The sequence below is a fragment of the Pholis gunnellus genome, assembly GCF_910591455.1.
Source record: "Pholis gunnellus genome assembly, chromosome: 6".
Lineage (NCBI taxonomy): Eukaryota > Metazoa > Chordata > Actinopteri > Perciformes > Pholidae > Pholis > Pholis gunnellus.
In genome coordinates, this window is record NC_136532.1 from 23483968 (window position 1) to 23498148 (window position 14181).

The window sequence follows — 14181 nt, forward strand, 5'->3', positions numbered from 1 at the left end:
AGACAAGAGCACTGCGATGTGTGCTTCTCGCTCTTAGAATAAATATTATTGATGAAAATGAACATTCTGGTGATTGTGTTATTTCATTAATTATGCGACCTACATTATTAATTGTTTGAATTTTGCGCTTTAAATGATCTTACAGCAGCTATCTCTAAAGACAAAATGTCAAGATTGAGTAAAGCCAACACAAAAACAGCGAGAAAAAAAGAAGAAGCAATTGATTAGAGTCTTGTAGGTTTACAGTAATTTAAATAACTTTGTAGAGATGTTTTCACTTTGACATCAAAGGGTCTATTTCCTTATGGTCACTGTTAGAAAAGTCTCATTTAATCCCCTTTGATTTGCCGGCATCTAGCGGGGGGGATGAAGGATGCAACCAGCTAAACTTTTTCAAGCTGTGCCAAGCGAGTAGGAGAAATACGGTGGCCGATGTGAAAACCTGAAAGCGCGAAACACAACAATTCGTATTTGTCATATTAAGGCGTTATTGTTGCAGTGGTGCACTCTGGATCAACCCGTGTGTGTGTCTGCAGATGGGACACAGCACCCCCCTCACAAAACATAAAACTTAGAAGTTGCACAAACTGAAAAGTTAAAAGAAAATCTCTGGAGGAACAGCAGTTCAATGCACAAGAAATATTTATTTCCTTATTTTATGTTTTACGTCTTGCCGGGTGGATGATGGCACATGGCACTGTTCAGGAGTCTTCCTCAGAGTCTTCAGTGTCCACAGATGCGTCGTCCACACTGAAAAACGACAGGGAGTCACGGGGGAAAACGTACTCGTCCATGTTGCGGAGCCCGGACAGCACACAGCAGCTCACGGCACTGCGAGAAATATCCATGGAACAAGCCTCCGTCCACTCGTCAGTCGTTGCGTCGTAGTACTCGACGTTACTGCAGGTGGTGACGCCGTTGAAGCCGCCAACAACATAGAGCCGGTCATTGAGCACTTCGACACCAAAGTTGCTGCGGGGAGTCAACATATGGGACACTTGTTGCCAGGAGTTGCTCTCAGGGTTGTAGACCTCTGCGCTGGACAGACGGACGTTGCCATCAAAGCCGCCAACCTTTTGGGAGGAAAAGTGAAAACGAAGGGTGAGACGTTTGAATTGAGATTTAACCAAATTCTTCGCCAAAAGAGAACGCTCATCTGAGTCTAAAACCAACCGCTGACCAAATCTCTACATACGTCACACAGTTAGCGTGTCAGTGTTTCATACTTACTGCGTAGACATGGTCTGCATATGCAATGATGCCAATTCCACTGCGCTGGCAGGTCATTTGGCTGATCATTGTCCACTGGTTGGTCTCTGGGCTGTAAAATTCAGCCGTTTGCAGGCAGTTGGTCCCATTGAAACCGCCACAAATGTAAACCTGGGGAGAATCGGAGGACCTTTAGTCTGACACTACTCTCTGGCCAGTTACTTCCACACAGCCTCAAACAGAAACACTAATTGCGTAACTTGAACTTGAACTTATAATTTGGTTATTTTTACAACATCGCAGTCTCGTTTTAAATTGTTCCCGTCACCATCGTACTGTTACTCTTGAAATGCTCTAGTTCACTTCACCCACCTTGTTGTGGAGCGTCGTGCTGCTGGCGTCGCTCCTTTGCTCGTGCATCGGCGGGATGAGGCTCCACTGGTTGGTCTCGGGCCTGTAGCGCTCTGCGTTGCTGAGTCGTGAGTGCCCGTCATAACCTCCCAGGGCGTAGATGCACTCGCCCAGCACAGCGACGCTCACGTAGCATCGGCGGTGGTACATGGGTGCCGCCTCGTGCCAGGTACGCGTGCTCACGTCGAACCTGCGCACGCTGTTGAAATGCTCGACCCTGTTGAAGCCGCCGACGCAGTAGATGCTCCCATTGAGGACGGCGGTGCCGTGGTAGGCGCAAGGTCCCTCGAGTTGGTCTGTCACCTGCATCCAGCGGTCGACGTTGACGTCGTACGACTCGATTCTGTTAGTTGGATCGGCGCCGCTCCAGCCCCCAATGGCCAACAGGATGGCGTTAGGCAGGCGAGGGCGGGCGAGAGGGTTGCAGAGATGTGACACAGAGGGTCTGAACCTCATGGTGCGACTTAGGGTTTCGATGACTGGCCTGACCATGTGCAGGCACTCAGCGTTGTTTTTCACCAGCTCATTGGACATCACATTGAACCTCACGTAGTCCTTACTCGTCAACACCAGTCTTACCTACACAGAGAAAAAGAGGACACAATCTTTCAATTGAACTCAATGGACTGTACTCGAGTTTATTTCAGTTTAGGCCGGTGACAAAGCTGTCAATCGATCGCTGATGCGGACTTAACAACTGGTGCGGTTTGAATTTGTTGTGGGAAGCCCGACATTGTCCCTTTAAACAAAAAGGTAAAGAGCAGCATGACTTGCTGTCTGTCTTTGGAATCTCATTTTCCCATGTTGGTCCATGTAGTGCTGATGATACAGGATGTGAGTCGCCCCCCCAAAAAAACTACCTGGCAGTCCATGTGACTTCTGTCTGAACACAAACTTAATGAAAGCACCCTAAACTAGACTTGGTCTTGGTTCTGACTTTAATTCCACCAAGGTGGTTTAATTGATCGTCGCTGCAATTTAGGATAACACCATCAGCCAAATGCTGAAGATGCAAGTCTAAACTAAATCTGGTGACAGAAGGTTAACATACCTTAGACAAGAGCACTGCGATGTGTGCTTCTCGCTCTTCTGGTTCGTGGTCGATCCAGCGAAGGATGGCCTCGAACGCCGCGCTCTCTTTGCTCACATTGAGGTCGTCTCTACCGAGGATGTCGGTGAGTTGCTGCACAGAGAGCTGCGGGAACTCTTCGGACGAAACCACCTCCTCAAAGTGATCAAGGATGAAGTGGTAGGCCTTGAGCCGCAGCTCGGGGGACAAGCAGGTGTCGGTGACCTGAAAGATGCCGATGCAGTTGTTTGGGCAGAGCTGCTCGCCCAGGAAGTCGCAGCAAGCTTTTACCACGCCCATGACGTTGAGCTGATCGGCTGCCATCAGCAGCTCCTGCACGTTTTCCTCCGTCACGGAGACCAAGCCGGTGTACGCAAACTCAATGATGAGCTGCATCATGTCCGGAGACAGGCCGGGTATGTGGAAGACCTTTTTGTCTGGAGGTGACCAGCGACTCCAGAGAGCGCTGCGGGTCAGAATGAACACACAGCAGAGGATTGGAAACAGACTTCAGATTTTCATTCTCATCGTCTCATTGATAACAATGATAACGTTTTTAAGTAAGCATTCACAAAATCAACATATTACACCATTTTGCATTCAAGGGATATTGTACAATACGTAAACCGCCGGACATCATTCAGAGTGTAACTAGCAGGAACAATGTCACTGTCAAACAAATGTCACAAATATGTAATATTACATTTTGTATGCTATTTTTGTATTCTTTCTGTGATCTCTCTGGAGCTGTTTCACCACCATCTACAATTCATCGAATTAACCATGTCAAGTGTGTGCAATTACTTTTTTTTTGTTGCATTAAATTAATTTAGTCACTTTTCTGAACACACTAACTACTCAATGCTACTAATCAATACGAATCTGCTTAAAAGCACATTACTTTGGACCTGAGACTATTGTAGCTGATACATTATATCTTCTTCTCTATGTTAAACTTGTTTTTATCACTAATGATCCATGAACGTATGTAATTCATCACATATCGGGATTAGTCTCTCAGACTTTAGATCATTAACTATTACTTTCTGCTCATTTGATGGATATACATTCACAAGCCCCCCCCCCCCCATATATATATATCAGATCGCTAACTCACAGGAAGTACGGGCTGCATCTACACAGGATGACCCTGTGGATTTCAAATGTTACGTCCTCGACTTTGATGACTGCGTCGTAAAGTTCTCCCTCCAGACGGAGATAATTAAACACTGAGCTTGACATATGTGAAAATTTGTCCCAGTCGCTCATCTTGATTTTCTGAGTATGAGAGTTTTATGGTCGATGACTTGTCTCAAGGTGTCTCAACAGGTCTTTTGAGTCAAGAGAGAGAAAGTGAACACACATCATGATGGGGTGCTAGAATTCTAGGTCCAGGATTCCATTCTAGAATGGAATCCTATGACATCACTGATGAACTGACATCCTCCAATTCAACCTGTAGACCATACGATTGACATACAAGCATAAAGTTATGCAGTATTTATTGCTGTAACTTAGTTTTCTTTTTGCGTTTTACATGTAGCCTACATCAATCTGACAGTGGTGTTTCACCAAAGTGGCAAAAACATGATAAATGTTGCTATGTTTTGCATATAATCCACACTGTAAACAGTGTTATTTAGCTTTTATGTCAAACATGACAATGTACTTATCACATAATGATACAGTTTTTCAAGCAATAACAAAGTTAATCTATTTTTCTACCCAAAAGTATCATTACTCTCTCTTGAGAGGATTGATTGATGAGAATAAACACTGTTGTAAAGCACTGCTTGTTCTCCTTTCAGGTGGTCCAGGAAATCTGTCCGTGTCCATCGGTCCAGCGACTGCTCTGTCCAACGGGACGCTCATCGTCTCCCGGGGTTCGAGCGTCTCCTTTAACTGCTCCGGCTCCTCCCATCCGTCCCAGCAGCTGACCTGGGCCTTCAGAGGAGCTTCGTCCAGCAACGAGTCGCTGCAGGGCCCACAACCCCGTCTCTGATCAGGCAGCCAATAAGAGCGCACAGCTGCTAGTATACTGTAAGTACCATGAGCAGAATACCCAGAATGCCCTTCTCTGACAAAAAGGTCTGATGTTGGAAAGTGTTTCAATACTGGTGCCCATACAAAAGAGAGAGAATAAATATTATTGATGAAAATGAACATTCTGGTGATTGTGTTATTTCATTAATTATGCGACCTACATTATTAATTGTTTGAATTTTGCGCTTTAAATGATCTTGCAGCAGCTATCTCTAAAGACAAAATGTCAAGATTGAGTAAAGCCAACACAAATCCATGGAACAAGCCTCCGTCCACTCGTCAGTCGTTGCGTCGTAGTACTCGACGTTACTGCAGGTGGTGACGCCGTTGAAGCCGCCAACAACATAGAGCCGGTCATTGAGCACTTCGACACCGAAGTTGCTGCGGGGAGTCAACATATGGGACACTTGTTGCCAGGAGTTGCTCTCAGGGTTGTAGACCTCTGCGCTGGACAGACGGACGGAGCCATCAAAGCCGCCAACCTTTTGGGAGGAAAAGTGAAAACGAAGGGTGAGACGTTTGAATTGAGATTTAACCAAATTCTTCGCCAAAAGAGAACGCTCATCTGAGTCTAAAACCAACCGCTGATCAAATCTCTACATACGTCACACAGTTAGCGTGTCACTGTTTCATACTTACTGCGTAGATATGGTCTGCATATGCAACGATGCCAATTCCACTGCGCTGGCAGGTCATTTGGCTGATCATTGTCCACTGGTTGGTCTCTGGGCTGTAAAATTCAGCCGTTTGCAGGCAGTCGGTCCCATTGAAACCGCCACAAATGTAAACCTGGGGAGAATCGGAGGACCTTTAGTCTGACACTACTCTTACCTACACAGAGAAAAAGAGGACACAATCTTTCAATTGAACTCAATGGACTGTACTCGAGTTTATTTCAGTTTAGGCCGGTGACAAAGCTGTCAATCGATCGCTGATGCGGACTTAACAACTGGTGCGGTTTGAATTTGTTGTGGGAAGCCCGACATTGTCCCTTTTAAACAAAAAGGTAAAGAGCAGCATGACTTGCTGTCTTTGGAATCTCATTTTCCCATGTTGGTCCATGTAGTGCTGATGATACAGGATGTGAGTCGCCCCCCCCAAAAAACTACCTGGCAGTCCATGTGACTTCTGTCTGAACACAAACTTAATGAAAGCACCCTAAACTAGACTTGGTCTTGGTTCTGACTTTAATTCCACCAAGGTGGTTTAATTTATCGTCGCTGCAATTTAGGATAACACCATCAGCCAAATGCTGAAGATGCAAGTCTAAACTAAATCTGGTGACAGAAGGTTAAGGCTAATGATACTTTTGATGCTGTCACTGATAACACAGCTGGGTCTACAGAGGCTTTTTCGTTACTCGGACTGGATTTAGTCAGTAAAGAATCCACCTGAAGCTTCATTACTTGAGCCGGGGTCTGAGAGGATCATTGATTCGCTCATGCAGCAGGCTGACACTGACCTGAAGCCTCTGATCACTGACGGGGATCAGCAGGGCTGATCATTAATCCCGTGGCATACTGCTTGCGCTGCACTGCATTTCTTTCCTCCCCGATCTCCTGAACACAACAAAGACGAAGAAGGATGTGGTCCTCCACAGAGGATGCAGCTGCACATGGGCACTATAGTTTATGTTGAGCCAGTCCCATATAGACCCTTTTAACAGCCGACGGCATGAGAAGTATGCGTGCACATCTCGACAACTGAAGTAGCATTTTGCCCCAGCCATCCAGACAAGTGGGCAAATGTTCACGGGGCTGTGAGGACTGACAAGGTAAAGAAGGAGGAACGTTTTAATAGACAGTCACACTATTTGTATCAGTTATTTCATGGTATTGTTGACAAATATAAAAATGTGTTTTGGCCTGTAGCGGTGGCAGACATTTTGCAGTCTGAAAATGGCATTATTATGGTCATTTTGTTTCTTCCACTTACGTTTCATGCTGATATTGTCTTGAACTGAAATTATGAACAAACTGGAGAGCAGAATTACCGTAGTCAATCAAAACTCTGCAGGTGGCTCAACAAATGGCTCAAACAGACAATGCAGGCCTCCGATCCCAAATCAAACCTCTGAGAGAACCACTGAGAGAAGCTCTCACCTGGCACGGATTAAAGAGCTGCTGTCTTTGCGGAGAAACTAAAAGTGTCCTCTGATAAAGTCTTAAAAACGGACATTGAGAAGCCACTGAGCTTATATCCTGTTACAGCTGCTGACCGGTCTGGTTTTGATTGAAGTTTTGAGCCCCAAAAACAGGTGAGATTCAGACGGGATAAAGCTCAATTTTCTGTCTCACGGTGTCTTTTCTTTGCTAAATTAGGAAACAGCATCCATGCACAGGCGTACGCACTGTTTCCTTTGCCTTCAGGGGGAAACGCGTCCGTCTCAAGATCTTGATTGCCATTTTGAAGTTCTCCACCACAACCGCTGCAAACTTTATCAGCAAATGGCGACATGTTTGCACGCTTGCCGACACAGATTGGGATCAGCGGGTGATAACAACAAAAAGAAGCGCTTGATGCAGTATCAGTTGCCTGTGAATTGATTTGTTTTCTCATTGCAACATAGGAAGGAAGTCTTTTTGTTTCGTCGCTGCTGTTCAAGACACTTTTGAAACTCCACTTGTTTCCTCCAAACAGGAAACAAGTGAGCTGTTTCCTCAACACTTTCCCTGCAATTCATTTAGTTTCCAGTCTGCTTTCTTCACTCATATGTTGCTTATTGACACCCTTTTTTTTTATGTAACACTGTGTATTTTTAGTCTAAATGTAAATGTGCCAACATCACTTTTGATTGGAGAAAGGTGTAATACTGCATGAAGTGTGGATCACAGCGTTAAAACATTAAACATGCGAAAAGGATGCACGTTCAAATATTTACAGGTGAAGATATAAAAGATTTATATTTCTTACATTTATTATATAAACTTATATATTTATTAATATATGTTGTTTTCTCGGTATCCCACGTCAGCCCTTAGGTACAGACTGTGTTCTGTCAGTTGTCAGATTGTCATGGCTGTTTCATGCTTTGTTTTAAAACAACACAGACAGCCTTCATTTGATTATTAGAAAATGAGCAAAACAGGGGAAGTTTGCAGGATGTGGTCTTTTAACACCGTTTGACTGTTTTCTTCAACATACAATTCGTCTATAAATGTTCTGATATTTCAGTGTAAAACTTCTTTAAATCAAATATGACAACAAATCTATTCAGGTTTGAATATGTTGAATATGTAATTGTATGACACACGTTATTAAAGCAGCACCAGTCAAGCATCATGTGGAACATGAAAGGTAACTTTTAGTTAGTTTTAGTGTCTTTTAGCTCATTGTCTTAATGTTTTGGTTCACTCTCACCAGCAGCAACAGGCAGCTGCTTTTATCAAAATATCTGCACTGCACCAAACGGCAGACACCGTTAGCCACTAGCGCATTTGGCAGCTACAGAGCCTCATCTTTTTCTCAGGAGTTGGTGGAGAGTGAATGTTGGACTTGTATTTGTCATATCTGCAGAAATATGAATGATTTGATGTGATTAAAGCTTTTCCTGCTGTCCCCAAGTGGCCCAAAAAAATGTGGTTTTCCTTTCAGTAACATTCTTCAATGATGTTTTTCAAATTGATCACAATCTGAATGAAATTAACCATTTATAATCTTTCAGTTTGTCTATTTAGAATCTAGTTAAACCTGACGGGAATTCAATTTGTGACGTGCCGCTCACAGAGGACATGTAGCCGCTAAATGGGAGCTAAAAGTGATGACAAATCGTAAGCTGAATTTAAGTTTCCACAAATCTTTGTTTATTCCGTAAAACAGAAATCTCAATCAGAAAATATCTAATGCTGTACTGTGTAAACGTATGGAAGAAGATGTTCTCTGCTGCAGCCAATACTTGACGGGTGTTTTTTGCATTCGTGTCTGGCCTGTAGTCAGGACCACATGCAATTGAAATAACACAAAGTGCGCCGCATCACTCGCTCCCTCTCTGTGCATTTTGCGGAGTAACCATTATGTGAACTGGTGAGTAAAGTGTCACCAAATGAACAGCTTCTGAAACGTCATACATACTTTATCACCCTGTTGTCTCACGTCTCTAATGGCTGCATCGTGTCACAGTGGTTTTGGTGAGTCTGGAAGCAGGTAAGTAGCAGCAGGCAGCGGGCGTAAATGGAGCTCTAATGTGTTAAAGTGAGTGAGTTACTGTGTTAGTCAAAACAGAGCACTTACTTTGTGGGAAAATCAATTGAGGGCGATAAGGAACACGGAGCCCTGCTTCCCTTCTGAAGCGGTGCACTGTTTATTCATTTTGCCTCTTTACTATGAAGCTTGTGGATCATTGGAGGTTGTCTGTGCTGCTGTTGTCAGCAAATTGTGGCGCAGGACAGTTGAATCACTGAATGTGTAAATATTGTGCTTCATCCGTTCGTCCGTAAATTTTAAATTGTTCTGTCTGTGAGTGCTAATTGAGGGTGTGCTGTTTTGTATTTTAACAACCTTTTTGAGTTTGTGAAGTGAAAGTGCTGCTGCCAGTTTTACTTCGACCATTGCTAAAACATTATATATATATATATATATATATATATATATATATACACAGTATATGTATGTATGTACTGCAGAGGATCACATTTGTATTAATCCGCAGCTGGAAATAGTCCCATAGAAATACACCATTCACTTTAAGTATAGACAGATGGATAACACATTGTTGGTTGTGGTCTTTAATGGGATTTAAGATAAATATAGAATAACACCAGCCTCGTATTTTAGGAACTTCTCATTACAGCGACCGAGAATCAACTTCAAATGTTAATGTTTCTACAATTAATTACTGTTTACCTGTTTAGCAAAAAGAAGAAAACAAGCCTTTTCTTTGAGAGCACAACACTCAGAAGCAGAAAGGATCAGTTAGAAGAATTTAAAAAGACGACAAATGAATTACTTGGAATGATGCACAGATTCTCATTTTAATGAAATAAAATGAAAACAACTTTAAATAATCTTTTGTCTTATATTAAAGATGATAAGAAACACCTAGAAACACGCACACAATTGACTGTATTTATCTCTAAATGTGCACTTGAAACACACTGAGACCTCTTGAGGTCGTTATGTTATGAAATAGAAAGTGGATTCGGACACACAATGCTGCATTAAGTAAGGCTGATGAAGGACAATACACACACAGAGACTCACTTCAGTGAGGTTTATGGCATTTGTGCTTTCAAAGAAATATTTCCAATGAAATCATTTATTTATTTAATTAAACATGTCAGTGTCATTGGAAAACCTCAACAACAACCGACTCCAAACATTATAAAAAGTAAAAAGAAATGAACCGGAGGGGTTATTTTCCTGCTTTAAGCGTAATGAGGCACAAAAGATAAAACTGGTGGTGACAATCCATCTCAGCTCTCGTCCATTCTATCAGGCCGGGTTTGTTATTCAGCACACATCCTGAAACACTCAGGAGCAACTGATGTGGTTTAATACAATCTGTCGCCTGCAAAATTGATCACTGAAACCTCCGTCCTTTGTATTGTTCGTCATTAAAGAGTACCGCAGCCGTCCCACTGCTGCTTGATATTCAATCAAACCGTAGGAATCCAAATGTCAACTTCACCTCCAAATGAAACTCACGCTGTCCCAAAAATTGGGTTGTTTGTTGCTAAAAAACAATAAAGCTGCCAGAGAAGAAAGGCAGGTTCAACCTCTTCTCTCTCTCTCTCTCCCGTGATTGTATTTTTTAACTCGAACAAGAAAACATTATTTATGTGTGTGTGTGTGTGTGTGTGTGGGGGGGGGGGGGGTACTTTGTCCACCGAAGACAAATTAACACAGGAAATGAAATGGTCATCCATTTTTTGTTTTTGAAATCGTGACCTTCTTTCTTTTGTTTTGTCAGTGGAAGACCCGGCAATGGTCTTCTTTTGGAAGAACATGCACATTAAAAACACAGTGCCTGCTAAGACTTTCATTTTTTAAATCATTTTCTCTCTTAAAAGCAGCACTCTTTGTCTCTTTTCGCTCACAGACGCAGTCCTTTTGAGTCTAATCCCCAAAGGGAGTTCTTATGAAAGCCATAAGCAATCATATTCTATGCTATTAATACATATCTCAAGGACAAAATGATTAAATACACCAAAGCAGTTCATTTCCCTCACCGCACAGTTTAAACACCCCCCGGTACCTTTGCGTAGGCGGCTGTGTTGATTGAGCCCATTGAGCCCAGAAGTTCTTCTCTTTATACAAACTTCGTCCAGTCTGATTTGCATGCAAACGCTCTCTCTGAATTTCCACAGAAGCAAAGAAAGAAGCTTTGGAAAAGGTGAAAATGACTTCCGCCACCATGAGGCCTCTGAGGGTGAGTAAAGATGGGATATTTTACCAGACAAAAACACATCATTGACTGAGCTGAAGAAAATATCTTCTCCCTCCTGCATTAAAACAATTCTCTGTGCTTGTCGGACACACCTTGCCATCTTGCATCAAGTCAATAAAATCCTGTTTGTTATCGGCAATAAAAGAGTTATTACTCATCGCTTTCTATGTCTGCGACGCAGGAGAAAACGTCTGCACAGGTTAGGTTATAATCATAACCAGCGGGCAGCAGCGCGCAGCATGTTCTGTATAAAGATAAGACAATCACAAAGGACAAAAAAAAAACACCATGAAATTCTAATGAAAGGGAAGAAGATGGTTTCAGATGTGTGTCGAATACAATAAGGTCACATTATGCTTATAGCTACTTGAATCATCGTGCAGGAATAGGTGCAACAAGCCAATCAAATTAGCTATAACAAGAAAATGACAAGGTGCAGCGATGCAGAAGGATGAATTCCATCTCTGAGTAGAGTACAGAGGAGGAAGGTGTTCAATAGCGTTAGGTTTGAGAATGTTCTGAGCTAAAATCTTTGATAAAATGATGATTGTATGAAGGAGGGTTTCTTTGATCAGTATTGACTAAAATCGAAAGGCCCTTTTCCTTCGACTTTGTTTTAGTGCATGATGGGACGAATTATGGATACAAGACATGCGATCATAGCCTGTTTATTTATTCTATATATTATGTATATCAAAGGTAGCCTTTGGAGTTTCTGACCTGTAGTCGTGCTCTACGTATGTGAATATGCATGCACATGAAACAAGACTCCTCGCAAGGAAAACGACACCATCGATCGTTTGGCAGAAGACAAGCCCTGCGGTTAATAAATGCGCGAGGTTGGTGGGGGCAGGCACCGGTGAGACGATGCAGAAAGTCCAATTTGGGTAACAGATCCATTCATTCATCAGCTGCCAAACCACGCACGGCAGTTTTATATTTTGTTGCAACAAAATGACATTGCGTTACGTTGCAGCAACATTTTTGGAATTAACATTTTTGCCCGGAGCCCCGGCGTCCCCTGCATCACCAGAGGGATCCCGTTGAAATGATTGATGGGCCTGCAGGCTTAATGTCCTTCAGAACGTGGCCTAAAATGACCCAATTATATTTACCTCAAAGGACATCTAGTGGCCATTATGCATTATGATTCTTACACCAAACTAAGCCTCAAACAAGCAGCTTTCGTGCTAAGTGTAAGCAGACCTCACTCATGCAAGAAAATACATACAGGTATTTTTATAAGTCATATGTCACAGTGTTAGAATGCACTGACAAACAATATTGTTGTAGGTGGACGGCAGCGATTCGCCATGACAAAAGGCAGAGAAGAAGACCGCCAGCTGATGTAAACAATGCTGCTTTCAGGGGATTTAAAAAAATAAATGTTTGTTGGTTTCAACGGGAATAAAATGCTTTCAACATGCCTGTTTGGCCTCAAGGACACTCGTGATGTGTTTGTTTACATGGTACCTTTAAGGTGATTTGAAAATGATTTGAAAGAAGACACCTGGAGGAACATGTCATTTGCATGAAGACTTTTTCGCCTTTTTTTTTTTGTCATAGGGTTTCTGCTTCCACCCTGGAATGTCTTATTGTGAATGCTCTGCACAAGGCCAGTCCTCTTTTTTTTTTTTGGAAAAGGATTCCCGAACATCCTTTGACAAACAAAACCCTCACGCCCCCCCTCGGACCTGAGCCGGCACCCTGCCGTGAACCTTGTTGGAATGAAGACGTTACCGGCCCGGCTGTGAACCTGTGATAGACGCTCAGTTCAAACTGTGTGACCAACAGAGACGGCAAGAAAAACAAGGTTTGCACGAAACACTGACGGAAATATTTTACGTCGAAGGAGTTTGAGACCTACTTCTTGCTTGGGTTCGTGACCTGTGGATGGCTGGCTTTAGCTGTTCTGGGTGCTTGTAGTTGTCACTCAAGTAATAGGATCCTTCCTCTCCAAGCTTTGGAAGCATTTTACTTGGAACAGGACAGGCAGTAGAAACTGTTCAGACGTGGCAGTGGACAGTTTTTATAAATATTTTGTAATCATATTGAGGTCCTACATTTGATCAATTTAGATTTGTGTGGTAAAAAGAGATGGTCCTCCCCTTTCACGGCTTTTCACGTCTCATACGTCGTTACCGTGGAACGGCCATAGTTAGCTTCAGGAAAAACATCATGGTTGGGCTTAAAAAAAAAGTACTTACATTAAGTAAAACGTACGGAACTAAAAGGAAAGTTCACAGTTAATGTCGTTAGTCACTCAGTAGTGATGTGAGTAGTTAGTTAGGTTGAGGAAAAGCACGTTGTTGACTGTGACTTTACAAACTAAGTGGTTTTGTTGCCTCAACTTAACTTGACACCCTGAGAAAACAAGGGTTTATTTTGAAAAGACACCATGCATGTAACAAGCGTTTATTGACATATCTGTAGAGCGTCATAGTTTGAAGCGTAGGGGCACTGACCAAGCAGCGTTATTTGACGCATTGCTGTGAGAGTGTGGTAATATTGGGTCTTGTTTTAATAATTTTGTCATCATCCCTCGCCAAAGTATTTGCGGAAATCTGGGAACAAAAAAAACATCGTCACAACAAAACTTGAGTGGGTCATCAGCATGTGAGGTAACTAATCCATTATCACCACCTTTCAGCCCTCTGCATGACATTAAATCTTTGTGACGTATTGAGGCCACTTTGAGTGTTGCTGAGAGGTCTCTCTCTCTCTATTGTTTTTATTAAGTAAGCAACCATAATGAAATGCATATCAAATAAAGTTTGGTTTCGGTTCACTTTAGTCTTTAAGCCCACTCTTGCAGGATTAAGTGCGTTGTCTCTCTTTGAAGGAAAGGCTGAGAGTTGATTTAAAATGTTCATCTGAAGTGAAAAACTAACAAAATAACTGTCCAAGTCCAGAGTCTCCAGACTATGGAAGTAGTGTGTCTTCTTTCTTGTGTGTGTGTGTGCATTTTTGTACAGAAAGCCAACACACAACCTTGGCTGTAGCATTCAAACATATTGTAAAGAAACGCTTGTTGACATCAGTCCCTGAAATGTTTTCCCACAAT

The 14181-nt window shown here is 42.6% G+C and overlaps 1 protein-coding gene across 1 annotated transcript; it reads right to left on the reverse strand.

The window, feature by feature from the left end:
* Positions 1 to 701: 701 nt before the first annotated feature.
* Positions 702 to 3958, reverse strand: LOC306697057 (kelch-like protein 10; the record flags this gene model as incomplete). Its single annotated transcript, XM_079160799.1, has 5 exons — positions 702 to 1073; positions 1231 to 1380; positions 1582 to 2199; positions 2672 to 3155; positions 3807 to 3958. 5 exons carry the CDS (start codon positions 3956 to 3958, stop codon positions 702 to 704), a joined length of 1776 nt encoding a protein of 591 aa, XP_079016925.1.
* Between the last annotated feature and the right edge of the window lie 10223 nt (positions 3959 to 14181).